We start from the raw sequence: 26851 nt of genomic DNA, 5'->3' as shown, positions 1-26851 counted from the left end.
TAAGGAGAATATAGATATAATGGAGACAAGAATTCATGAATGCCAGGATAAGAGGGAGAAATGAGGGGAAAACATGAGAAAGGGAAATGAAAAGAAATAACAGGGGAAAGAAGAAGAGTTGAAGGAAGCAGATCCATAAAAAAAGATAGAGAGAAGTGAAAGAAGCAAACAGCAAAAAAGAGGTAAATGTGGCAGAAGGAGGGAGGAAAGGATGGAAGGAAGGTTTGTGGTATTAAAATATCTTCACTGCTCCTACTGTAGTGCTACAGCTACACTATATATCCTTACAGAAGTATTGCAGGCATATTATTGGAGTATCTCTCTACTGCACAGCTTCCTTAACAGTAAAATGAACTATATGGGCGTGATCATGTGTGTATAAACAGTGAATCAATAGCAAAGTGTTCAGATGAGAAAAATCAAGTTCAAACTGGTGTGCCGGTTAAAGTGGAACTACCTGCATATGCACAGTTGTATCCTTGAGTGTAATTTAATCAGTCATGTGTTGTGGCTGTTAATGACCTCAGAAGTGTTAGAATGAAAATGTGAAGAGTGAGCTTTGATTCACATTGTGCAAATTCATTAAATATTTGTGTCCCAACATGTAAACAAAATCATTGTTCATGAAATGTCAAGGTTGAAAAATTGCTGAGCTAAAAATATACAAAAACAGCGTGTTCCAATTAAACTCTACACCCCACAAATAAAAAAGACCAAACAGTGAAATCATTTAAAGGGAACTTTAGTTGATTATCCACCACACCCTCCACCTTCACCTCCAGTGCTGGCTTTCCAGTGTGTACCTCTGAATTCATGCCTTTTACATTTCGACTCATCATGACTGAATGACATCAACTGGCGAATCTGAGTCATGTTTCTCTACAGCAGAGATGAAAACCAGCAGAATGGACAAATATTCAGCTTCTGAGGCCATAACGAGTCAAAGGCTTCCTTTCACCGTACGAGACATTCAGGTGACCGCTGAGAGAAACAAAACAAAAACTCAAAAAATGGACAAAAATATTAAAGAATATTTATTGCTGTAGCCTTAATCACAGAAGCACTTTTGTCTCAAAGTTGAAATTTAAGATGTCTTCAGTAAGATCATTCTTCAGATGTAATTTTCAGAAGTTTTCATTATTTTGGTGGCCCGGCAGTTTGGCTTGGGACTGCCAGCGTTGAGGGCAAGAAGCCAAAATACTGTAAAGAATATCAAAAAATAGATTGTGTGGTATTTGGAGAAATAGATACCGCCAACGGTCAAAGGCAAATAAATAAACTGCAAAGTATTAAGAATGATTATGTAGCACATGTACAAAAATAAAGAAGACATGAGAGACACAGCTTCCTCATTCATTTGAATGAGAGAAATTGACCTGCAGTCAGTCTGAACTCTGAAGTTGAGTCTTTTCCAAGTTGCTTTCAACACATTGAATAAGTTAAATCCTTGAAAATCCTGAAAAGTGAGCAGTCGTTGGAATAAACTTGATATCAGTTAAACAGTGAGCATTAAAAGCCCACAGATGTGATGTTGTTTTCCAACCTCGCTGCCTCTCAGCAGAAACCAACTCTGTGCCTGACCTCTCTGAGGACCGGAGCAGCCAGTTCCCGGGCCCTGCGGGTCCCCTGAGCCAGCACCCCCTCCAGGTGAGCCCGGTCCGACCCCAGCCTCTCGATCTCCTCTCTGATGGGCGTTAACCTCTGGATCACCACCTCGGTTACAAGCTTCTTATAGGCTCCGGTGTCCAGCCCTGTCGCCTGGGACACCGCCTCCTCCACGCTGATCATCGCCATGGCAGCGTGGATCGTCACCAGGTTGGACACACCTGGGCGTGTCTCCGGGTCAAAGGTCACCTCAGAAGTGAAGTCGGTGACGGAGCGGCGGATCTTGAGGGCGATGTCGTCAGGAAGGTCTGTGATGGTGATCGTCGCCATTGCTTGGGGGTCGGACTTGGACATTTTGGCCGAGGGGTCGCGGAGGGATTTGACCTTTCGTGTAGAGCCTGTGGAAGGAAAGGGGGAGGGTTGAGAAATCCATCGGTAAGATAAGGAATAAATGTCTCAAAACAAGACATTCACTTCAAAACAAGACATTCACTTCAAAACAAGACATTCACTTCAAAATAAGACATTCACTTCAAAATAAGACATCCAGGAGTGGAGGAATTTCAGCCATCGAAAAATTACTTATCAAAGTTGGGCACTTGATCGGACTGGAACATTTGTATATGTTTTCTGTTATATTTACCAAAGTCACAAAGCTGAGCATCACTGAGCAAGAGTGTAGAAGAAAAAATATGATGATAAAAAATATGCATTTCAATATATTATTTTAGACTGTTCGCTAATCCGCCAATTTCCTGACTTCTGATCAGGTTTCAGTCGGTCCTTCTGAAGAGAACTCCATAAATAATTACATAGAAGGCCTCAGAGACAGGCACTTTTAGAGTCGCTGGGTCGTGCTCGTCCCCAGTGGCAATCTGTCATCCAAATAAGGTCTGTATCCAAAAACAAAGACGACAATGCTAAAAATATCAGACTCGGGGCTTCAAATTAGCAGCTGACAAACCAATGGATGGGTTGCCGCCTGATTCAGGCCAGAGTTTATGATAATGACTAAGCCGTCCCTTACTGCCTTATCTTTACTGTTCAGTTCTGGCATCTTTGCAGAAATATATGAATTGTGCTTCAATATAAAAATGTAGATGCAGAGCCCTGAGCACTGTCAGCTAATCTTCCTCTCTGGCAGTGTTAGACTCCGACACCCTCCACCAATCAAACTGTGGAGCAGCCGGTATTCAGCAAGACCAGGGCAAAAAAAACACCAAAAAAAACCCACCAAAAAAACCCACAAAGCATCCACTGTTGTCCCTTAAGCTAAAAGCTAGAAGTGTTTACAGTCATAACTGAAAGAAGTCAAAACATGTGATCGACTCAACCTTCTTCCTCTTTATTTTTCAAACTGGACATAAGGACAAGATGTTACAGAGATTTTAGCAAGTCACTTAAACTGAAATTGAGGACAAATAAATGGATTTCAAAAAATGTTAACACACGTACCCACATCTTAAACAAGTCCCTTTCAATCTGACTTAAAAGAAGAAACGAATTCACATATTTCCTTAGAAAAACATTTTGATATATATATATTTTTTTATATCAAGTGAAGTATATCAGATGGTAAGTGTTATTTTTTTCATTCTTTAAATTCAGATGTGAAGAGAGGTAGGGATGAATGAAGTTTACATTGCTGACTGGTAGGTGTGTGTGTGTGTGTGTGTGTGTGTGTGTGTGTGTGTGTGTGAGAGAGAGAGAGATAACGTCCCCCTGTGAAGCAGACGTGTCTCAGTGTGAAGTGATGAACAGACGATGGGAGCCGGGATTTCCTTTCCTCTTGTATTCATCAACCTCATCCTTCCGCCATCTTGCAAGCGGCAACTCTTTTTCTGTCCCATACGAGCGGCCCACATGTGTCCTGTTTATCAATGCAGACGTCCTTGTTTCAAGCTAATTAAAAAGGCCTTGGTTTGGTTTCAAAGGGAAGGTGCTGACTGGCAACGCTGCTCTGCCAAAGACGAGATATGAGGTCGGGATCCACCAGGGTGAGTTAAATGTTACTGGAGTACTGGCTGATTATATAGAGCTGTGTTGAGAGGGAGAGAGAGACAGAGAAACAGACAGAGAGAGAGAGAGACAGACACACACACACACACACACACACACACACACACATTTTGGGAGGATGTCATCTTGAGGACATCCTCCCAAATCTATTATCGCTCTATTATTCTAATACAAGAGGAGGAAAATATTTCTTTAATCAAAGCTTCTCTGCACACATGACTGACTCCATCTTGTGCTTTTATGATACTGATAATCAGGAGTCAAACCGGGAGGTGGGTGGGACTTTTGAACATGTTGGCCATGTGTGTGTATAAACTGAGTGCATGATGAAATAACGTCAAAATAGAACAGGAATAATAATGTCATCTTATATGTCAGATCTTTGTTGAATGGCACAATATTTCCCTGAAGTGTAATTTGTGATCGGCCACTCTGCTATTTAACCTCTGATGTTGGAGACCTCTTTTCAAAGGAAGCCTGCAGGCTAAAGTGGTGGTTCACTATACTTGTTCCCTCGATTTACTTTACTTCTATTCCAAGTGGCCGAATCAGAAAAATACAGTGTTTTCAATTCACTTCTATCAAAGCCCCGTAAAAAAAAAATAATAAAAAAAAAATACACATCATGTCATCTGAGGTAATGACTGTAAAATCTATTTAAACTTCCAATCCCCAAGTCTCAGCTACTGTTGCAACCAAAAAATGTTGAAAACAGAAGTATAACCAGAAAGTAGGGCTCAGCGATAGAGACTAAATCAAATCAAACTTTTTTGTTCCACATACCTCAATCTTGATATTGCAATTATATGGATATCTTTTGGTCACAAAATATTTACACAATGAGATCTTTCATTTCTATTAGAAGAGATTGAAATATTCCGACAACACTGGAAGATCTTTTGACTTTGTTTCAATAAAATAAAATGGGCACTCAATTAAGATGGACTCACAAATCAAAACTGCCTTCTCTCCACTTAAATGCACAACTTACAGCTAAAATCCAACAAGGTCATACGCCAAGAAAATTTGAAGGAGCGACACATCATTTAAACAGCTGCTAAGTTGAAAGATATTTCTTGAGTGTCTGTTTTAAAGGAGTTTAATGTGCAATGATAAGTCAACTTAAATCCACTTTTACCAAAGGAAAATGAAACTTTGTACAGAAAAATGTAGTGCTGCTGAATTTTGGCCCCGATCATCAGCTGCCAGACAACTACTTATTTAGGAGAAGCTGGGCTTTAAAAGCTCATGTATGCTAAAAACCCGATGGTCTGTGTATGTGTGTGCATATGTGTTTATTCTTACTCAGCAGAGCGCAGGGTTCAGGGAACAGGTCACCGAAGCGGTTGTTGAAGATGCGAGCGAGATCCTGAGCCAGCTCCAGATGCTGGACCTGATCCTCTCCGACGGGGACGTGAGTGGACCTGCGAGACAAGAGACAGACGATCCCGTGACACAACACAAGCCTCCTAAACAACTGTACACACCGACAGCACAGAAGGTCAAATACACAGCGAGACGCGAGCGCAAATTGGAGACACTCGGAGTCACTGCTGGAGCCCTCTTCAACATCTGTTTAGCAACTTTCCATCTGTCACTCGGGAGGAAGCGATACATTAATTTCCTCTTCAATGAAATCCGGACAGCATTAGAGATGAGGTTTTCTTTAATACGTCACCCTTTTTTCAAAAGATTATAGGTTTGGACTGCAGGATTCTTCAAATAGAAACAGCTGAAGAGAGATTTGTATTTGGAAGCTACAATAACTAAACCAGCAAGTTATATTCCACTGATGCAACGGCAGCTGACAATAACTTACAAGTCATATCGAAAAACACAACATGTTGCCTCAGCACTAACATCTGATACTAATATTTACAGCATATTGATCATAAGCTATTGGCTTTCTCCCTTTGTAGTATGCACTGACGCAGCATTGGTGTTTTTAGAGCTATCCGTCTTCTGTGCCTCCATGCCGAGAGGAATTTTGTTATGTTGCTAACAGCATTAAAAATGATCCAATTCAATAGCAATTTCTCTTTGCAGAAACAATATCACCATTACTCCAGAAAAACCAGAGGACACCATGTTAAGTTTGTATAGCAGTTACTTTATACTGAAGAAATCTTCCCGATGAGAACAGTTGGTGTGTGTGTTGTGGATTATCAGGAGTAACGCGATCTCAAACAATCTGTAGTCAGATATCACTGGAGGCGAGTAGATAATAAGTTTTTCCTTCTTTTCCTTTGCAATATGGGTTACATGTCCCTTTAAATTGTCTTCAACTGATTATATTGGCCAATCAGGCTTTTCTTCAGGAATCATTTGTTCGATCCAGATTGTGACACTTCTCGTGATTAAATGAAGGTATACTGGAACAACGTATGGCATTCACTGTGTGGATTGGCACCTCTGCTCTTTTCCCCTTAAGGTTAATGGTTTATTTCTCACACATTTCATTCCTTATTATATTAGTAGAGGTTTCTATCTTTACAGTCATATCTGTGCAATAATGCAGTGCTGCAAATAATGTTTCCACATATTATCAGCACCAAAAGTAAGAAAATAAAAATTAGCAGGTCAAAACTACAAGCACAAGAAACTATAGTATTGTGGAAGCTTCTTTTTTTTTTAAACTCAGACCTCATTGAGACATAGTTTAATTGTCATAACCACAACCTCAGCAACAAATCAGCCTTTTAGAAAGTGACGTCTCTCCGCCAGAGTCTCTCTGAGATTTAACAGGCAAATCATTTTGGCCTCCAAATAATATAATAAATCTGCTTTAGAAACACAGGATGGTCGCACATGTTTGTATGTTGTAACAAAGACAAAAGCTGCAGAGCATTCTTATAGAAAGGATATAATGCTCCCTTTTTTTCCCAGCTTCGTATGCAATAAGCAAAAAAAGGAACCTTGACAGAAAGGACAGTAACTGATACCGAGAGGAGGAACGCATAAATGATAGGAAACAACATTTTTATCGGTTTGGCTTAAAAAACAATGAACCCTTTTCTATTTAACAGGCCTCAGCAGTCAGTTTGAAAGGCGTGTGGAATATGATAAAAAAAACATTTAATAAGTGTTCTTTGAAAGACTTTACGGCTTCGTGGATGAAGCTCCAGAAACAAAGTAAATGCTGCAAATGATGATGCTTAGTTTTTTATAAATGCATGTAATGGCAACATTTATCTGGAAAACAAACACACACACACGCACACGTCATTCACTTGCATGGAAATCTCACTTGTAGAGAAGAATATCGGCAGCCTGCAGGACAGGATACGTGTAGAGGCCGACGCTGCCTTCGTTCTTTAGTTTGCTCTTTATCTGGAGGAAAAGATGGAGGGAAGCATGTTGAGAAAGAAGAAAAAAAGGAGGAAAGGAAAAAAAATAGACGCTCAAAACAAGCAAAAATAAAGCAGACGGGAGGGAAAGACTGACTCAAGTTGACTTTTTCTTTCCCCCACAAAGAGCCATTTTCACTTTTACGACTCATCGACTCTCAGACAAACGGCGCGGATGAATTCACACCACGTTTTCCACTGTGTTTGAGATCAACTCAACTGTTGGGTAAACAAAAGGTGTTTTCTATGTGGCAACAGAGACCCAGAAGACTCAGCAGCGGGCTCTCCGGCTCCCCCTCATCATGTGTTAACGCTGCATGTGGCCGAGGGGATACAACTGTAATTATATGACTTCAGAAATATGGCAGGTAGAATCGAAAAACAAAACGATAAAACAGACAATAGGGATGCTGGAAAATGCAGGATATTCAGAGGGAGTGGACAAAGGACGTTTTAATTTGCAACTATTAGACTGAAGGTAAGTACAGACGCAGCGACAATTAAATCAACATGAGTCAGGACCAGCGAAGGAGGACCAGGAGGTTCAACCATTGACAATAATATCAACACAGTATGTAATTTCTGTAAAAAAAATTTTTTTTAAAAACTCTTGGTATTCAGATTACAGGTGGTTTGATGAAGAATTTGACTTTAGAAAAACTACTTTGGTCAAAGATTTAAAGGCTGCTTTCTCATCTGTTCAATTACATTCAGCTATGATAAATATACATTTCACACAGTCGATGATATGGTGAGAGAAGAACGACTTCATAGTTGGACTCACTTTGATTTTACATCAGACGACACATCGTATCTAAAAATAAATCAAAAAGTAACTTAACAGACAATGAATTTATCCTTTTTTTTTTCTTCTTTTTTTAACATTGTCATCATGGTTGATATTCATTGCTATTGGTGAAAAAAACGAATCATTGTTTTTGTCTAATCAAATGGTTGTATTCAATTAAACCTCAGGGACTTTCTCCTTTTGGTAACATTTTAAAACATTTAATACATTAACACAATGACACAGGCAACTATTAGAGCTTATTATTTTTTAGTCATTGTCACCAATTGTGACTTCTCCAATGAAGAAAAAGTTTTAATAATTATAACTGTGTTTTACTACATTATCATTTAGGTGTTAAATACAGCAGCTGGGCCCACAGCTAAAAGTTACTAAGAAATACATGAATAAACACTTTGTGGTATAACATTTATGAACTTTGTCAGACTTTAAGTGTTGTTCTCCTTTTAACCTTTCAAGTATTTTCTGATTGGTTTAGTTATTTTTATTATTTGGTGATTAATTTGATTAAAACAAAATAGTAAATATTGATTGTCAACAAGTAATAATATAAAAATGCAGTGCATGTTTGAGTTAAAAATACCGGACATCAAGATGTTTCAATATATCATAATAAAGTTTTAAATTGCTTCTCGTCGGACTTGTAAGCCATTAATGTACTGTCACTAGGCCACAGTTAAAAGCTGATAGAAGCTTGTTAAAAGAAGATATAAATTTATAGCAGAGATTTATGTGTAATTCTTTATAATCCCATTTAGAATAAATGACAAATGAACTCAGTTTGCACCAAAACAAAAATAAAAGGAGGCAAGATTTGTACAATGTACCATCAAATAGTGTCGCACATCATTAGAAGTCATAAATATTCCTCAACACTCACCAATAAATATCTAATTATAGCTACAATGAAAATAAACGGAGTACTTTGTTTCACTTTGTCACTGCTCCATCAGACTCACTGCTCATTGAATGTGTGTGTGTTTGTATCCGAGAGTCTGACCTTCCACTGCGGTAGGTGACGCAGACGGGGCATGCTGGTCAGACAGCCGAGGATCCAGGAGAGCTCAGCGTGCTCGGACACCTGCAGGGGGGAGAGAGAAGTTAGAATGAATTGGAATATTCCTGTCTGAGCTTAATGTAATTCATTCACAAGCATCTGAAAAATCGGTTGGCTCACCAGTTAATACAAATCCTGATCCTTCAAAAATCTGGATGCAGGAAGTGATGTCTTTGATGAGCGTGTATTAGAAACCATCGCACAATGTGCGATCTCAAGTCAAGATTTGAGAAGCAGTCGTTGCTGCTGTAGTATGAATTTGCTGTGCATTGTTTCTTCTTTCATCTTCATGTATATACATTCAAACACATGCAAACAGCCTGTTCGTGTAGTCCGGTTATTAAATGATACTCATAACGTCACAGAAACACTCAAGACAAACAGTCAAGATTAATTAAGCAGGCAGATTAAACAAACAGATGAATGGATAAAATGTCTGGTGTGGGACAGTTGTGGTGGAGGAAGAGGAGGGTAACTCCCTGGTGCCTCCAAGTGGACGAGATGGGCACTTTCAGTCTACACTTCTCGAGCTGTCTTACACCTCTCACACAGGCAGGTGCACCCACTGTTTACAGTTTGGGTGGATGAGTTTGAACTCAAATTATTTCCTGATGTCAGTTTATAACAACCTTTTTCTGCTCTGTTGTTGTCTTTGCTGTTTGTTTTAGATTTTTATTACATTTTGTGCATATTAAAAAGATATTAGCTTTCCCAACCAAGCAGGCGCTGCACCCAAGTGTGTTTTCACAACACCCAAGCCAAATAAACATGAAAAAAAAATATATATTTTAAGTGCTAAATATGCGAGGATGAAAATAAATGCAGCTCTAATCAATTGAATCAAATCGATTCACAAATGTTTTGTAAAAATGACTTTTTTAGGGCAGCGTGTGTTTTTATATTGTAATGATAGCAGTCCAAAACTATGTGAAAACACATTGTTTTTAAGCTACCCCGTCACTTCTACCACTGAGCACCTACGTTTTCCAGAAACCATAAGAAAAACCCTGAATATGAATAAAAAAATAATTTGATGACGACAATTCCTTCACTATTAGAACTTAAAAAAAAAAAAAAAAGATAGAACTATCTATCGCAAAAACAAAACCTTGCTTACACTTTTAAATGAGTGTTGGGGTCACTAATGATTCAGACATAAAACAGAGCCTGGACTTTGAATCAGCTGTGGTCACTTAGAGGGTGATTGGTGTGATTATTTGAGGAAAGTCAGATTAACAAATACAAAGCCCTAAAGTTCAAACATTTTTGCAATGTTTTTATATTGTTATTGTTCCTATACTTGAAGAGTCTTAACCTTTAATCGCAGTGTGTTTGTATGCTAAAGTAAACACATCCATTTTAAATTCTTTATGCAGAGCAGAACATAAGAAATTGAAATGTGTTCTTTAAGTTGTTTTTCTACTTATGCTAATGGGGTAGCATTGTTTAATAAATGAATGGATTGGGTTGTTTTTTTTTGTATGTGGCCAAATAAATGAATAACATGTTGTGAAGCGCTGAAGGGTGCAGTGTAGCTGCTGCATCTGGCAGAGGGTAAATTAACTCCAACAAAACATACCGCTTTCATGGAGGCTGTCCTTAGTGTGAATCAGAGAGAGTGTGTGAGGATGCAGGAAAATTCCTTCTGCTCCAGCATATTAAGGTTATTAAGGCTTATGGATGCTGGCTGTGCTGCCGTCCTCTGTGTCGCTTGCAGCTTGAAAAGCACGTTGGGGAGCATGACGTCAACGGCAGACAGCGGGGGACATAAACCAGGATTTCAGGCTAACATGTAGGGGGCCAGTATTCATTACACACTGCAGACGGACAAGAGATGGGACAGATGTCGATGACAGCACAGAAAGGGGATTGATATGGTTTGAAGTGCAATAAAACTCTTGATATTTAAAGGCTTCGGGAGAAACAAGGCGTCCATTCATGCTGCATGCAAGAATGCACCGCAACAACAGATATGCTGATGTTACGGCTCATATCGGCATTACACTGATGGCGACTTATCATCTAGGCATGGAGACTGTACATAAAGGATTTCGAACAGTTGTCCCTGCACAGTGAAGCCACTTTTCTCCTCAATAAAAACTCAGTGGTATCAAAAATGAAGCCAACGGATCAGCACATGCACATATCCTCAGCTCGTCACCAGTTCTGTTCATTTTTTTTTTTCTTTCTCAATGGAGTCAAGTATTTTCTTTGGGCGGCAGTCTTATTTTTACATGTGGAGCAGGCGTGTTCAACACGGGGGTCGCCTCGCTGCCAAGTTATGTGGCATGAAGCTAAACAGGAATAAAAATAGGACTGCATGTGGGTGTAGCGGAGGGGGGGGTGGCAAAGAAACACAGATGGACTGAACTTAACTATTTCACACTCTTTCTCTCTCTGACACACACACACACACACACACACACACACACACACACACACACACACACACACACACACACAGGGTGTCAGGGGAGAAGCAAACAGCTGTTCTGTCTCTCTCTGACCTCGCTGTGAATTTAAACCGGAGATCTGGGATGTGCTGAAGTGCTGCAAATGTTCAGACTGTCGTTATCCGTCTCACCTCCTTCATGTGGCCAAAGAACGGCTTGATGGTGGTTTATGTCAGTTTGTGTTTTTACTCTGTGAATTTGCAGAGCATGCGGCAGAGATAAAAATCAGGAGGACTCAAACAAACGTTTTGGGGCCTGTCGGCATGTCAGCAGGTAAACATCAGAGTCGACAGCAGGAAAATAAACACATTTCCCCTTTTGACAAACTTCCAGAGAGAACAGAAGCTGTCTGCAATAAAGAGCCTTATAAATAGACACTGACCTACCTTCACACTTGATAACCACATTAAACGTGTGAAATAACATGCGCAGACATGAGCAGAAAACCTAAAGGAAATGAAAAGCATGCAGAAGCAAATATGAGGCAGCAGCACATGATCACATGAATACTACTTTCTGCTCCTGTGAGGATTATTCATCTTTCTATTTATTTCGAAAGAGCAAAACACAATATCGATGCATTCTGAGGGAATTATTAAAATAGAAAAATTACTCTAAATAGTAAAACAATTATATTTCAAATGTACAGTACATAACATGGGGCTGAATTAATTAACTGACATAATTCAATGATTAGTCAAATGTCAGAAAATTTATCTGCAGCTACTTTGATGGCTGATGAAATGTTTCAGTCATTAATAAAGTTAAAATGTAAGAAAAATGTGCTTTTCTTTAAGGTTTGGTTCTGTTGTTTGGACAACTATTTGAAGTCATCATCACCTTTTAACATTTTTGTGACATTTTATAGACAACATTATCAATCACTGGCAGATGAATCATTTGTTAAAAATAATTAGTTGCAGCCCTTTTATAATGTTTGTGTTCATAAAATAAATCTGCGACATCATAAGTGGAAACTGCACATCTGTCATTCAAAGTGTGACAAAACAATCCCAAAGGTTGTCTGTGCGAGCAGCTAATTACGACCCACGGTTACGTTTTAAAGTTAAGCGATCTCAAGTGGTTGCCTAAATAATGACAATCTGGTGTCTGGAGAATTGATGCAGTTCAGTCTGTATAATGGGAGTTTTTCCTTGTCAGGAAAAGGCGGGAATGAATGGATAGTCGATAAAACAGGAGATTTGGGACCAGGAGGCCGCTGTTCGCTTCTCGTTTTTAACCAGGAGTTGGAACCGTTTTTTAAAACCAAGTTTACTGTTGCCATGTCAACGAAGCAGGCATAACTTTAAGGAAGTAGTAACTCTAACACAAATCAAGTCATCATTGTAACCTAATCTATTATCTCTTCTTAACCAAGAGGTTTTAGCACCTAAAGTTAACCAGAGAACCATTTAGAAAACACTCCTGCTGGGATCGTGTGAGGATCCTGTTTTACATCAAGTTTTTTTCAACTGCACCACTGTATCAGCAAGAAAAAATGAATTTAAATGGAACACAGCAAACATCAATTCAGTAATCCATCTTCACCCTTTCCAACCCACCTGGGACTGCTGGAAGAGTATCGTCTTCTCTGGGTTGATGCCACAGGCCAGCAAGCTGGCAGCCATGTCCAGTATGCTGCTCCTGAGCTGGGTCGGGTCCTGAGGTTGGGTGATGGAGTGCAGGTCCACGATGCTGTAGAGCACCGAGGGGTACTGGTTCTGCAGGGCCACCCAGTTCTCCAGAGCACCCAGGTAGTTGCCCAAGTGGGGCACTCCTGTTGGCTGGATCCCAGAGAATACACGGCCACTTCCTGGAGGCTCCTGGAAAAGAAGGGGCACTTTGTAAGTTAAAGATACCCGATGCAAGGAATTTGAATTTCATTATCGAATGAAATGTGAATCAAGATGTTTCGCAGCCCGTATCTGAAGGTGAAAAGGGGAGAAAGTCACAACTAGAAAGAAGCCAGTAAAGACTGAAGTGTCAGTGTTAAACTATTGGCAGGTTGGAGGCCAGCAGCAGTCATGCTTGTATTACTGCGATGCTAACTCCATGGCTAGCACCTCTGTTCTCTCCCAAACACATCCAGTACAAAGAATGCATCACCTCACTGGCCAACAATATCACTTAACATCCATCCAACCAGATTCAAGGCCTCCAATACCACAACAGGGAAGGACACTGGAAAAAGAAGAAGGGGAGGCAGAACCACAACAATACATCACATATATCAATACAGAGTACTAACATTAAAACAAGACCCTTATTTTACAGAGTAAGAGCTGACACAGCATTGAGGCCCTCTACTAGAATAAAAGGGAGAACCCTCATTGGGTTTGTATTGTTGGACAAACACTGTTTCTCTTTCTGCAGAGCCCGCCTGGGAGACACTGCCTCATTTCTTCTGGCATCGCTGGCCGGGTCGCTGGCTAGAAAAGAGTCTTGACCGCTGCTTGTGGCACAATGCACCACATGATACAATTAGAGGGCAAGCAGAGCAGCACCTGTCATGAGACATGAAACCACACTGGCAAACAGAAAGTAGGGCTTCTTTGCCAAAGCTGTTACACAGTAGATTAAGACTGTGACAGAGCAGAAAGGCACAAAAACACAGGCTGGAAATTTTTGTTTTTGTTGGGCTGTTAGAAAGACGTCGGGCTCTATTTTAACTATCTAAGTGCACGGTCAGAAGGGCATGAAGCAAATTCATTTAGGGCGTGTCCACATGCTCTTTTGCTAGTATAACAGCAGATAATCTGAGGGCAAAGTTATGTGCATTTGGTCTGAAAAGGGTCCTAAGAATTTGCACTGAAAAGATTCAGGGTGAAAAGAAGGAGGTTCAACAACTGACAAGTCAATCGTACCCAAAGCTCGGTTGAGAAGCGGTTTAGCAACTGTCAGTTCTACAGAATATCAACTTTTCTTGTTTATCATGACCTATTTAAGCTCAAAATTACAGCCATCAAGTATCTTATCTCATTTACCGTAATGACCTCAATCACATTCAAAGAAAACAAGTTGAGCTGGACATGTGATGGTGTTGATGGGTTGTAAACAGCAACACCTGGACATTTCAACAGATGAGCTTGTTTTAAAACTTCCCCCGCAAAACCCACGGGATTTCTGTGTTATCACCTTAAATCTGACTGCCGATCATATGTTCCACGGCTGCACTTTTCAAGGTTATCATAACTAATCATTAAAACCTGAAGCTTTCAGAGGATATCCTCTTCGGTCGCTGCTGAGAAATCGCTTATCTTGACAGCTTGCTGAGCTGCATCACATTCAATCTGACTGAGGGACAGGCTCAGCACAGCATCTGAGATCAGATAACAGCTGCACTCTGACCAGCGTGGTCCACAAAGTCTCCATCTACTGGCCTGAGGGAGCGGCTCGCTACCCAGCAAGAGAGAGGCAGGAAGGAACTGGGCGCTTATGTCATTACCGACGGGGTAATTGCGCTGGAGTGCCATTGATGCTGAGAGCCTCTTAAGAGGTGTCAGGATTGATTTGGGTGCGGATGGGGCCCCGAGTCTGGCTCATGTGTGTTCTCACCTCGAGCTGACACGCCAAACGCATGTTCCCCCTCTGCTCCGTCCCCCAGGGGAGGCCATTAGCCATGCAGACATGGTAATGGTGTCATTTGAGCCAATCAAGTGTCAAATGAGAGTCAACGCCACAGCTAACTAGCCACTGGGCAATCATGGGCTATCACACGTTGCGCTACTTCGCCAGACACCTCTGTGTTGCTTTTGGTTGAAAGAAAGTGTCTTTAAACACGTGCCCGTATAGCTGTTGGAGGAGAACATTTTACACTAGGAAGTAAATCAACTACCGCATGATGACAGAGGAGACAGCAAATGTTGTAAAGCAATTAATGTTTGTAATGAATACTGCACTGCAAAGCCAACAGTAATAAAATATTATCATCTTGCATACTTTTGCCATGGACTATATTAAACGGCGCAAGTTAATTCATTTACTTGTGGAATACTTGTAGAGTGCTGGATTTCACATCTTAGAGGTGAAATGACACCATGTGGCTTGTTAAAGACTCCAGGAAGATAAATCAAACTCAAACTGAAAACTTTATAACCAGATGTAAACACCTTAAAGACCTGAAACCATCAAAACATAGTGGCTAAAATTTACTTTGCACAAACATATTGGAAATTTGGAGTGCCTTTATTTTTCATTTACATTTTTTTTATTGATCTCCTTTTCTTTTTGTTTCTTTCTTTCTTTCTGTGTTAAATAACATTTTGGATCAACTGAGTTGTGTTTAAAGTGGCGTATAAATGGCACACTGCCCGAGGGGCAACACACTTGAAAGCATCAGTCCAGCGTAGAAGATTTCCATCCTGTGACACAATGTTGAATTAACCTCTAAGCAAAGAACAGTTACACAAGGCTGTACTTAAGCACAGTGCTTTGAGATGCATGCTAATGTCAGCAATGCTAACATGCTGATGTTTAGCAACTATAATGTTTAAAATGTTCACTATCCTAGATATCAGACTGCAGACATTTGTTGACCAGGAATACAATGTTTGCAGATGTTTGGTTAGAATCTGAAGTATTCAGCACATGAAAGCTCAATGAAAAGTTTACCAACGTTATTTCTGTTCAACCAGGGAGGGGCATGAATAGCTGTACCAAACATCATGACAATCTATCCGATAGTAATAGAGATATTTCACTGAAATTCACAAATTTTAGCCCCCCGGTCATGCTATACAAAAAGTCAGGGGCCGACCAAAGTCGTAAAGGTTTATCACAGGGGAGCCATGAATGTCTGAACAAGATTTTGTGTGGGTTCATCCCATAGCAATTGAGATATCTCGGTCTGGACAGTCGCAGTGGACCTGTGGCCGACCAATCAGCTGACAGAACAACATTGCCATCCCTGAGGCGAGGCCATTAGGGTGGCTAAAAAGAAGTCACAGTCTCACAACTGGAAAAACTCTTTTGAGACACGAATTTGAGCAACAGCAGCGACGACTCAATCCTCAGCTAACAGGAACAGCAATTCCAATTTCAATCAAATACCGTGATGGGCTGTGCTATCTGTCTTCCCCTATTGTCTCCTTACTTCTCTGTCTTCCCCGCTCGCTCGCTGTCATTGGATGCCTGCTGATGACACGTAGCAGATGCGGGAAACGCTGCTCGTTCTCTCCTCATATTTTACTCTGACAGGCACGCCGCTGTCGTAGTACACCGTCGCAAAGGTGACGAAAGCTTTCTTCATCCACATCTGCCATATGCTGAATACATTACGCACCATGTGTGTGTGACATTAACGGCAACAGCTAGAAGGTTACATACACTAAAAGGCCATGTTTTCACACTCGCACTACCTTTCCGGGAATGAGTGTTCATTTGTCTGTGTGTGTGGTAATATCCATAGGGATGGAGGTCATGTGAAAACATAGTCGTATGTCCGCACGTGTCGTAGTCTTTGCCTACATCAACATCGGTGAGGCTGTGAAGGTGTCTGTCCACGTGAATTTGACAGCTCACATCGAGGATCAACACCGGTGGAAAGAAAACGATCAGACAGCCCATCAAAAACCGGCGGCCAGATCTTATGCACGAGCTGCGTCATTAAATGGAAAGCAATAGTCAAGTTGATTCAAGTCATTTATTTTAGGACAAACAGATCAGTGCTTCCCACAAATTCAGAGAACATCTCATTCCTGGATTCAATGACCCTTTTCTCTACAGAGTCTTCCAGAGTGTTGGAACGGCATATTGGGAAATGAGAAATGTTGTTCTGGTAAAATAACACCATTAAAAGGTGCGACAGTTACGATTTTTAGTTTAAAACATTCCAAAATTAACTAAAATTATCCACGAAATATAAAGAAATAGCAGTTTTGACATCATGTGAAAGACTGATAACTGCAGGGCTGAATTTCTTTCCTCCACCTGCGTGTTAATATGTGAAGTTAACTTTCTGTTGATACGCCGATCACATCTGTTTGAATATTAGCATAACTAGCTCAATTAGCACATCATCGAGCAATCCACCAAGTTGAAGCTATTTTATGTAGCAAACAAACTGTGCATATTGACCTTGTTGGGACAATTTAAAACAGATCTTAACTGCAGCTCACGACAACACAAGAAGTTCCAAAAGACATGCTAAATGGCGTCCATATATGGTTTTCCCGTGGCTGTTTTCTTGCTACCATGACCTTGCTAAAAGCAGAGATAAGCAAGCTATAATGTAAATATATATCAGGACTTAATCAATCCTTTTTTTTGTGGAACAACTATCGGGTCAAATCAAACTACAATCAAACTTTAAAATCATCACTTGTAAATAAGGCCAACTACTAACTAATAGCAAACTGCCGAAACTCTGCTGCTACAGTGACTGCCGATCCCCTCGTAACGTATCAAGAGGTATCGCAAGAAACAATTACATTTTTACATACTGCACCTTTAAAAAAAGAATATCAGAGTGACAAATAGTAAAGGGGTCAGGTGCATAAAAGTACATGCACTGAACTTGGTCTTGAACTTTCACAAAGAAAAAAATATTCATAGACATTTTTTTTTTGCCAGATTTAGAAAACCTTACATTTGGATTATTTAAATTCTCACATTTAAGCCTTCTTAAGGCATCTTTTTCTTAAATGTGTGTCTTCTATGCTCACACACTGAATATTATGCTCAGTGGTTTTACTCTGTTTCCTTCATTCAGTTGTTTTTTACTTCTTGGCCCCTGATCTTACAGCTGTTATCCCTATAAAATGCAATAAAGATGTTGCTAAAGCAAAATATGTAAAGCAACAATGTTCAAAACCAATCTAAGATTCATTGGTATCATTATTATTATTATTGAACGGTTGTAGCCTCCAGTCTGTCCCGGCCTATGGGCTCGCTCTGCTCGGTGTTATTAATCACTGGTTTTGGTTGATCTAGAACTCGCAAAACAGCATTTCTCTTCTCAGATCTGCTCTGGGCTGCTTTTCAGGGCTCATACATCATATCAGAGCCTCAGTGTCCCGGAGTGGTCCACTGACATCTCTCTCACCGAGGAGCTGACGAGCAGGCACGACAGTCGCCGCCTTTTTACCGCGCCAATTTCAACACGTCGCCAAACCACCTCTGGGAGCGCCGCCTCCTGCCCCGCTGTGAATTACCATCAGCTCTTTGTGGGCCAAAGAGCTCCAGATCTGACTGTCTGCGGAGCGCCCGGATGGGGCTGCAGATGGAGGATTTTTGCGGCTCTCCCGCTGGGTGTCTGACACACAGGGTCCAGTGTTCTTCTTCTGTCCTGGGCACCCCAGGCACCCCATTAACACCGACATCATGCTGAAATACACCTTGACGTACCTTCCCCCCCATTCCTGCGTATCTTTCTTCATCTCTGTCTTTCACTCAGTTAGGGACCTGTTAAAGCAGGCGACCAACAGAGCTGCACTTCAGTGAGGTATCAAAAAGGAAATGGGGCTTACTGTATCGCGCCCCCCCTTTATCCCTAAAAGTATGTGTGTGTTTAGCCAATGTGGGGACACACCACAGCTTGAAACAAAGTGCATATGACCACAGAGAAAACATGCACACACAAGAATGCAAATAAAAACTCTGGTAATAAAATCAAGAAACAGCGCAGTGGATAAAGCAGGACAAGAGAAAAATTGTGATGGAAAAAGCAACGTGGTAAAAAACCCAAAAAACAAGAATAAAAATTGTGACTACAGTCTAGGCAAGACATGGACGTTTTTTTCTTCTTTTTTTTTTCCACCCATTGAGTGTGTTGGAGGGGCAGCCGAGGGGAAGGTCCAAAAGGAGCGTTTGATTAAATCTGCGGTTGACGTGTGGGACAGGTGAGATTGATGAGGTTCCTCTGAGCTTCACACTGTGCGGAGAGCGGGGGTACAGGAACAGAACGCTGCAGTGTGGCGGGCCAGGGCTCGGGGCCCGCTCGCGCCGTGGGGTCCCTCGGCTGATTAATGGGACTGGAGGCCCTTCAAAAACAGCACTCCCTGCAGACAGGGCCCGACGGTGCTCCAAAAATAACCGGGCAGGGAAGGCAGCCCCCGGCCTCCTGCCCCTAACACGCTGCAGCTTCTGAAGGAACCAAACTTCAATCCGGCCTGGGGGGAGATTACCAGGAGGAGCAGTGCCTACTTAAGACAGGAAACTGTGATCTGGCTCATTAGAAACGAAACATTTAATGACGTCTGTAGTTTATGGGAAGTCACTAACACTGACAACTGATGGTGTATCAGTGATAGTATAATATTACATCGTGATGTTGTTACACACAACACATGTGAATAATAACCAACCCAATGAAGAACAAACTTAACACCATGTGACTCCAAGGTTCATAATAAAACATCCTACTAAAACTGATTTATTAGCTTGGAATAGTTCAGACTTCCCTTCCATGTTGGCTTTAAAGTTGAGAAATAAAACTGCTCAGAGAAATGGAAACTCCACCAGTGGGTAAAATCTCCATCTGCTGAGGAAGCTCACAAACAGCTACTAAATGGAAGTTGTATTAAAATCGTTTCCTGTTGTTTGCAACGGACAAGAATTAAGTTAAAGTTGATCTTGAAACTGTTGTAAAAACATCAGAAAGTACTAATTTACGCAGCTCAGGCAACAGTATGACATTGTACTGGAAATAAAATCCAGGAAGTAAACTTTGAGTAACACTCAATGAATTTACAGGCTTATCGTGTGCAGAAACACTGCAGAGTATGACAGGATGTTACAGGCCAGATAACCTCCATATAATGTATAGGGTTGGGGAAAAAAATGTAAAACATTAAGTTAAGTATGATGATTCGGTTTTTCAATTACCACTCACCTGAATTATTATTTCATTTATTATTTACACTGAGTGTCATAACAGCTATCAGCAGTTAGCCTGTTAGCTTTGGCGGGTGAACTGTAGTTTGTTGTTAGTTTGTTGAAACGGCGTTAGGAAGTTGTGGGTTTCCGGATAACTCCGTGATTAAACCCTCACATTTAACATCGCTGACCGGAACAATATCAACTTCTGCTAACTGTTGTTGTCCGACTGTCTGCTGACCAGAAGCTTCAAATTCACAACAACTATATCAACACTTCTGGTCCAAGACAAACAGGGTGCTTCAGAAGAAGTGTTTTTTCTTTAATTCATTTTATTATGTATTATGTATAAAATTATTTAATTTATGTAACAAGTACAAGCCTTCTCTATTGGCCAATGGCCCACACAAGTGGTATTCCTAAAGACAGATTTTCTTGTTAGCATGACTTTAAGCCACGGGGTTTAGAAACGACGCTGCTGAAATAAAACTCTGACAGACAAGTGATGTGGATTGTTTTTGGATGCAAAGTCTCTATAGTCTCCTATAGAAGCAGATGAATGAACTTTTTCCCCATGGCATAGAGTTGTTTTTAGAGAGTAAACAAAAATGGCAATAAATTACATCAAATCGCAATACTTGAAATCGAAATTCAGTTAGTTTCAGCACCAAAAAACTGTGATAGGAAACTGGGAGGTAAATATATCACCACAGCCCTAATTATTTACAACCATTTTTTATTTTGTTTTAATTTCCTTGCAAAAGGACGGACGAGTTCAAAACCAGCACTGACAGGCCAGACCCGCTAAAACCAAACCAGTTAGTCTACAACATGTCCAGGATCGCATACAGAGCAGCTGGATAAGCCCAGATAGCATAATTTATATGTAACCATTTCACCGTTAGATCAACACACTCATGCCAGAGCTACTTGTTTCCATGCAGTCACTCTGTTCAAACTGCTTCGAGTATTTTCATTAAACCACTTCCCCCTCTGTCTGTGTTGACAATGGACATGTTTAATTTGGTTTCACTTGCAGGAAACAAATGACTGACAGCAGAGCTGATAATAATTTATAATAATAAAAAAAAAACACATAAAAGTCACAACACAGCAAAAAATAACCTGCAGACACTTCATAAATTTATCAATATGTAATTATGGTAACACTCAGGGCAAAGCTCCACATCAGCCTCTGAAGAGGGCAGTCATTTCCTCCTGCAAAGGCAGCGTCTCTTGACTCGAGGGCAGCTCAAAAGCACAATATCAGATACGGTGTATGTTTTAATTAAATATGTCAGATTCTCAGGAATAGGCGCTCGATCCGGCATTAACTAAAACATGGGAAAACTAGTAAGTCTCCCCGGGTACCACTGAGGGTGCATGTCTATGGACTGATTCTGTAATTCGACTTGATTAATAAAAAATAAAAAAAGAATATGTTGACATACGGGTTTGTTTTAAGAAACGGGCAATTTGCTCGGCATCCGAGTGAAGGCCCTGCCAGTAAATGATCACGACAGACATAATTACACAGAAGGGACTGCTCTGAATTAGCAGCCCATTTCTGACAGTTGAAAATAAATAGGGCAGTTAATGAACATCCTCAAAGGGGCGACCATGTTCCCATTGCTCTCGCCGGCCGCTCCCATGTGGTGCAGGAGCGGCTTTAATGGTTTTAGCTGACACCTGAGTACGTGAATTTGGAGTCGAGGAGAACAGAGAGGCAAATTAGAAGTCACTTCCTCTTTCCTGGAGCCGGGGGCTGACATGACTGATATCCGCCAATAACGGGACCACAGGCGAGGGACGGCTGGACGTGGAGCGACATACTTACAGCCGACACAACGCTGGAAGTAAGCGGCAGTAGGTTTGGTCAAATTAAACCAAACACGGGAATGAGAAGAATTGAGAACTCAAGACTAAAATGAATTTATGCCACGTGGGAATTGTCTAGGAACTGTCTCTAACAAGAGATGTCACATTATTAGCAGGATAGCTATAAATTCAATTAAGATGACAAGTACTACATACACTAATCAATAATAACAAGAAGTGGGCCCCAATCGAGTACAAACCGTTCACCTTCGATGTCGTTCTCTATGGAACTAGCTGGAAAAAAAACACGTCTATCTTTTAATCTCCCAGCCAGTCACGACTGTAAAAAAAAAACAAGTAACCACTTTGCAGTTTTGAACCTTGACAACTGCTTGTGTTTCTCTCTTTTCCTATTAAGTGATGTTGTAAAATTACTAGAGGTTACCTCACTGATACAGAGCGAACATTAAAGGCAAATTTTAACTATAAGTGACAACATTTTAAAAAGCAAACCACAGCTGACAAACAATTCTCTCAAAATTGGAAGCGCCTGACAAAAGGTCACACTTCATCTCTGTCAGTCGGTTGAAGCTCAGCGACTTTTAAAATACTTTTTCCAGAACAGAACAACCTCCAAAAGAGGTCCTCGTTTGACGCACATCACACCTCGCAGCATTGTGAGCGTGCTGGTCTTTGCACTAAGCCGGCCACATTTGGAGAAAATTAAAACAAATGAAAACCAACACTTCATCTCTGATGTTATTGCTGGTAATGAAGCACTGCTGTGATGCTTTTTCGAGTCCCCCCGCTTCCTCCCCTCTCGTCGCACACCTCCGCGGCCTCTCCGGAGACTTTGTCTTAACAAAACACAGACGGGACGGCAGTCAACGTGCATACTGTATTACAGCTCATACATCAGCCGGCTGCGGGGCTTTGGGCAGATGGGTGAGGGTTTAAACTGCACCGTAACGCAAGAACAGCTCGATATTCAGCATCGTTGTTCGACTGAAACAAACTGGTTACACTTATGTGTGCCAGGGGACTCGTTGTTTGCCTTAACACCCCATTTGCTTCTCCAAAGCAGCCGTGCAATGATAGAAAAGCCTAAGCAGAATTATAATAGGTGCGTTATTGAATCCACTGAAGCAAGTTACACTGCTACTGAGGATATGATGTCACATGCCAGACGGGGAAAGTAAACCAGACAGAAAAAACTCCAGACAGACAAAAACAAAAGTTTTAGTCACAAGTCATGAGTGAATAATTAATGATCACAGAACATTCTCAAAACATAGTAATCCAAACAGTTCAGATTTAATTACACAAAGAAACCATAAAAACAACAACTGATAATAAAACCTAACAATATGGTTTCATAGATCTGTGAAGCCTCAGTCAGCCAAGTCAAATATATAATCAAGGTATGATATTTAATTCATGTGATGACACGCTCCAAGTGTTTTTATGTGGGAGCACATTTTGCTTCAACCAGCCCCGTTTAGTTCAACGTCCGTTTATGATTTCCTCCATTTCCCAGAATGCCTCTCCCCAAGGGATTGGGTGTAGCCATGTTTGCCTTCATCTGTATTTCCCTCTTTGATTTGGAGCAACTGACACCGAAGCTGACAGTCACCGCTGAGGTTTGAAGTCTCTGAAAACACTTTCTGCTGTCAAACTAAGTGCAGCTGTCGTAAAACTTCCAGCTGCAATTCCTCTCATGTTCTCTACACATGTTTGCATTCTAAAATAGCATCAAAAAGTAACAATAACACTTTGAACCAACAGTTCGACCTGAAAGATATGGACGAATAGATAAATTATATAAAAGGGCTGCACTTTGGCTCGCTGCCCAGGAGGAACTTTGAATGATTGAATTCTTGTATTCAGCTGCTGCGTGTCGACTCCACACAATGACCATAAACACAACACGCCATTTAAGTTGTCTGGCTTCAAACTGGACCTGAAATTTTTCACACATCATCAGCAGGTAGTCAATCACCAATGACTTTTTTTTTTTTACAACTTATGACCACACTGCAATTCGAATTTTAAACATGTTTCCTGCTGCCTTAACAGCAGGTTGATTAATTAGTCCAAAGTCATCTTACGATATTAGTCAAAATAAAATGACATGCACATTATGGCGCAGATGTTTTGTTTTCATGCAGTGTCGAGAGGGAAACTGTAGGTTATTGTCTGAAACTACAATTTGCAGATGTCCACTAAACATATCACATGTACAATTTACAGATGTTCCTTAAATGCCTTATGTACATCGATGCAATTTACAATGTCCCCTGAACACCTCGCCTTCTATTGCAGACAGGAGCAGGCCAGCAGTGTGAGGAGCCTCTTCTCCGTAGTTACTGCGGTGCACACAACTCAGACAGGTCTGTGTCTGGTAATTTAAAACAAGGCGTTTCTATGGAAACATTTACTCACCAAAGTTGAAACTGAGTGATTTTGTGTAGATCGGCACTGATGGCCAAGTAGAGCCTGCATATGTTAAATGCTGCATCGGCTCCCTGACACTGATGAGATGTACTCCTACATAAATGGAGCGGAGGTTGGGGCTTTTTAAAATGGAAACCTATTTGGATCGAGCCACGGTATTGAAAGTCGGTACCGAATCACAAAGCATTTGTCAATACTGTTGTTTCAAAGAAATTTTGTTGGTGCCAAAAGAGAATAAACATTTGGTATCCAGCCCGAGCGGCAACCAACAGTGACTTCACAAGTTTGGTTTCTGAACGGCTGTCATGAAGCCTCCTGTTTGGATTTTGACCGGCACCATCTTACTAGTTCGGAGCGGTTTGGAGCCGGAAGTGACCATATTTGGACGAGCTGAGGGGGAGGGTTGAGGAGAGGGGGGGGCATCCCGCCCACTGATAGTGGAAACCTGACTACACCATAGGCCTGTCAATCAAATGGACATGCCCCCAAAATACTGCTTTTTGAGGCTCGTTTTCTCATTAATGATGGGATTATTATCCTCATATAGCCAGGCAACACAAACATCCTCTTTTCTTTGAACACTTAACATTCATCTGCACACACTGTGAGCGAACATGAACACAACGGTTCACACCGACGTTTTAGGAAAACAACAGTAGGCTACCATACCATGGTGTAAACAACTAGATATATATAACAATAACAATAACACTGTTGACTGTGTTTCTTGGTTGTTTGTATATAATATATATAGATATATACTGTATACACTGTGCATTTTATATTTTATATCTTTTACTGCTATTTACTGGTATTTTATTGTTTTTCTATTATTCTATTATTATCTTATTGCTTCCTGTATGCTGCTGTAGTGAAAAAATTTCCCCTCGGGGATTAATAAAGTAACTACCTAACCTACCTAACCTAACCTAACCTACCTAACCTAACCTACCTAACCTACCTAACCTAACCTACCTAACCTAGATATGCAAACTTTTACTTCAGTGTTTACAGAAGCAGCAGAAGAACTTGTCCTGCTTATTACAGTCATCCATCCATCTGATCAGAGATGTAATAGATTTAACAACAACACCTGACAGAGCACCAAGTCCCTCTTTCATCGTGAACTTGTTTTAATGGTTTTAACAGAAGAAGGATTAAAACGACTCTATCACACGTGTGGAGGTTGTGCCTCTCAACTCATTAAAACACCAACTTCTTTCTCCAACAGAGAGACAGAAGAACCAGGGCCCGAGTGACTATAGACTCTTTATGGACATTAATATCAGTATTTACCACTAAAACTAACATTTCATAATAGGGTTCCCTTAACCGCGCATGCGCAGCCCTGGAGGACAAACCAGCCAGCTGGTAGTAACAGTGTGTAAATGACCTTCAACACACCTTGTTGCTCCTCAAACAGCTGGTGGCTGAATGTTGTGTTGAATGCATTCATTAAAAGACCTCCCGTCGGTTTCCCTTCACGGATCAACACGAATGAAACGTTTCCGCCTTCACGACTAACACACCTGCAGGCTCGTTTGGACGGCTCGTCTTTTCACCGCAGCACTCACCCTTTTCTCCGGACAAGCTCCAGAGCACAGACCCCTTTTCGGGGAGTTTAACTGATGAATGAATCGCAGGAGATGTTTAAAGTTAGTCCGCACGGGAAGCGCCATCTTGGACGGTGACGTCTTGCTACGGCGGCTGTGTAAGGACAAAAAGGGGTTTGCTGCATGTCAGCTACTCAACGAGGATAAACGGCAAAACGACAGAATGAAGGTAAAGGTTTGGTTTGATTCATCTTTACTCAAGCCATGTTTATTTCCAAATGTCCTTTGTCCACCATCTGGTTCAGTTCCAGAGTTTTCATTGTGATTTCCGGACACCGCTTGCTTTGTCACCAAGTGTCTGTCAGTGAGAACAAGATGGGAAGAGCTCGTTATGGGATGAGCTATTGTTTGGTCTGAATGGGTGCACAAAGAATAACACAATACATGTTTTTTTTTTTAGATTTTTGTAATTATTAATGAAACACTCAGGGAAAACAAAAAACAGAGGATTACTTTATTCACCCCTTCTTCTTTACTTCTCTATATTATAGTTGTGGTTGTGATTACCAGTGTGGGAGAGTTTCATTGGATAGATCAGAGATGTGTTACCGATTGATTTAACAATATTATCAGGTCTTGCTTTACAGAATTAAAAAAAACAAACTATGAAGTTCAATGCAAACAGAGTAGCTCTTTGCACGAATGAAATGGAGGAGAGATGGAAATAAACAAGGATCTTGTGGACATTGAAATTAAATTCATGTACAGTATCCTGTGAGGAAAAACTCCACCGCTGAATCGGCCAACTGAAAACAATACGGGACTTTGTAGTTTCTTTACTGAACTCTCCACCAGCTGCCTGCTCATATGCAGCCCTGAGCAGCCTATGGAAGAAAGAGATATGCAATTACACCCTTACTCCC

General features: G+C 40.9%; 1 protein-coding gene across 3 annotated transcripts; it reads right to left on the bottom strand.

Annotated features, from left to right (window-relative positions):
- Nucleotides 1–741: 741 nt before the first annotated feature.
- On the bottom strand, nucleotides 742–26054 carry wars2 (tryptophanyl tRNA synthetase 2, mitochondrial). 3 transcript variants are annotated; one of them, XM_069155064.1, is made up of 6 exons: nucleotides 25905–26054; nucleotides 12852–13112; nucleotides 8780–8860; nucleotides 6872–6954; nucleotides 4930–5048; nucleotides 742–2003 (listed from the first exon to the last, which is right to left on the bottom strand). In XM_069155064.1, the coding sequence occupies exons 1-6, from the start codon at nucleotides 26052–26054 to the stop codon at nucleotides 1555–1557; spliced, it is 1143 nt and encodes a 380-aa protein (XP_069011165.1). In that variant the 3' UTR covers nucleotides 742–1554. The 3 variants fall into 3 exon arrangements, with proteins under 3 accessions (XP_069011165.1, XP_069011166.1, XP_069011167.1); XM_069155065.1 differs by having other exon boundaries at nucleotides 25950–26054; XM_069155066.1 differs by lacking the exon at nucleotides 25905–26054 and adding an exon at nucleotides 25780–25900.
- Nucleotides 26055–26851: the final 797 nt, after the last annotated feature.

Source organism: Embiotoca jacksoni, unplaced genomic scaffold (genome assembly GCF_022577435.1).
Source record: "Embiotoca jacksoni isolate LCO1_2020_lvr unplaced genomic scaffold, fEmbJac1.0.p SCAF_2, whole genome shotgun sequence".
NCBI classification, from domain to species: Eukaryota; Metazoa; Chordata; class Actinopteri; family Embiotocidae; genus Embiotoca; species Embiotoca jacksoni.
This window is presented reverse-complemented; position numbering and strand designations above follow the sequence as displayed.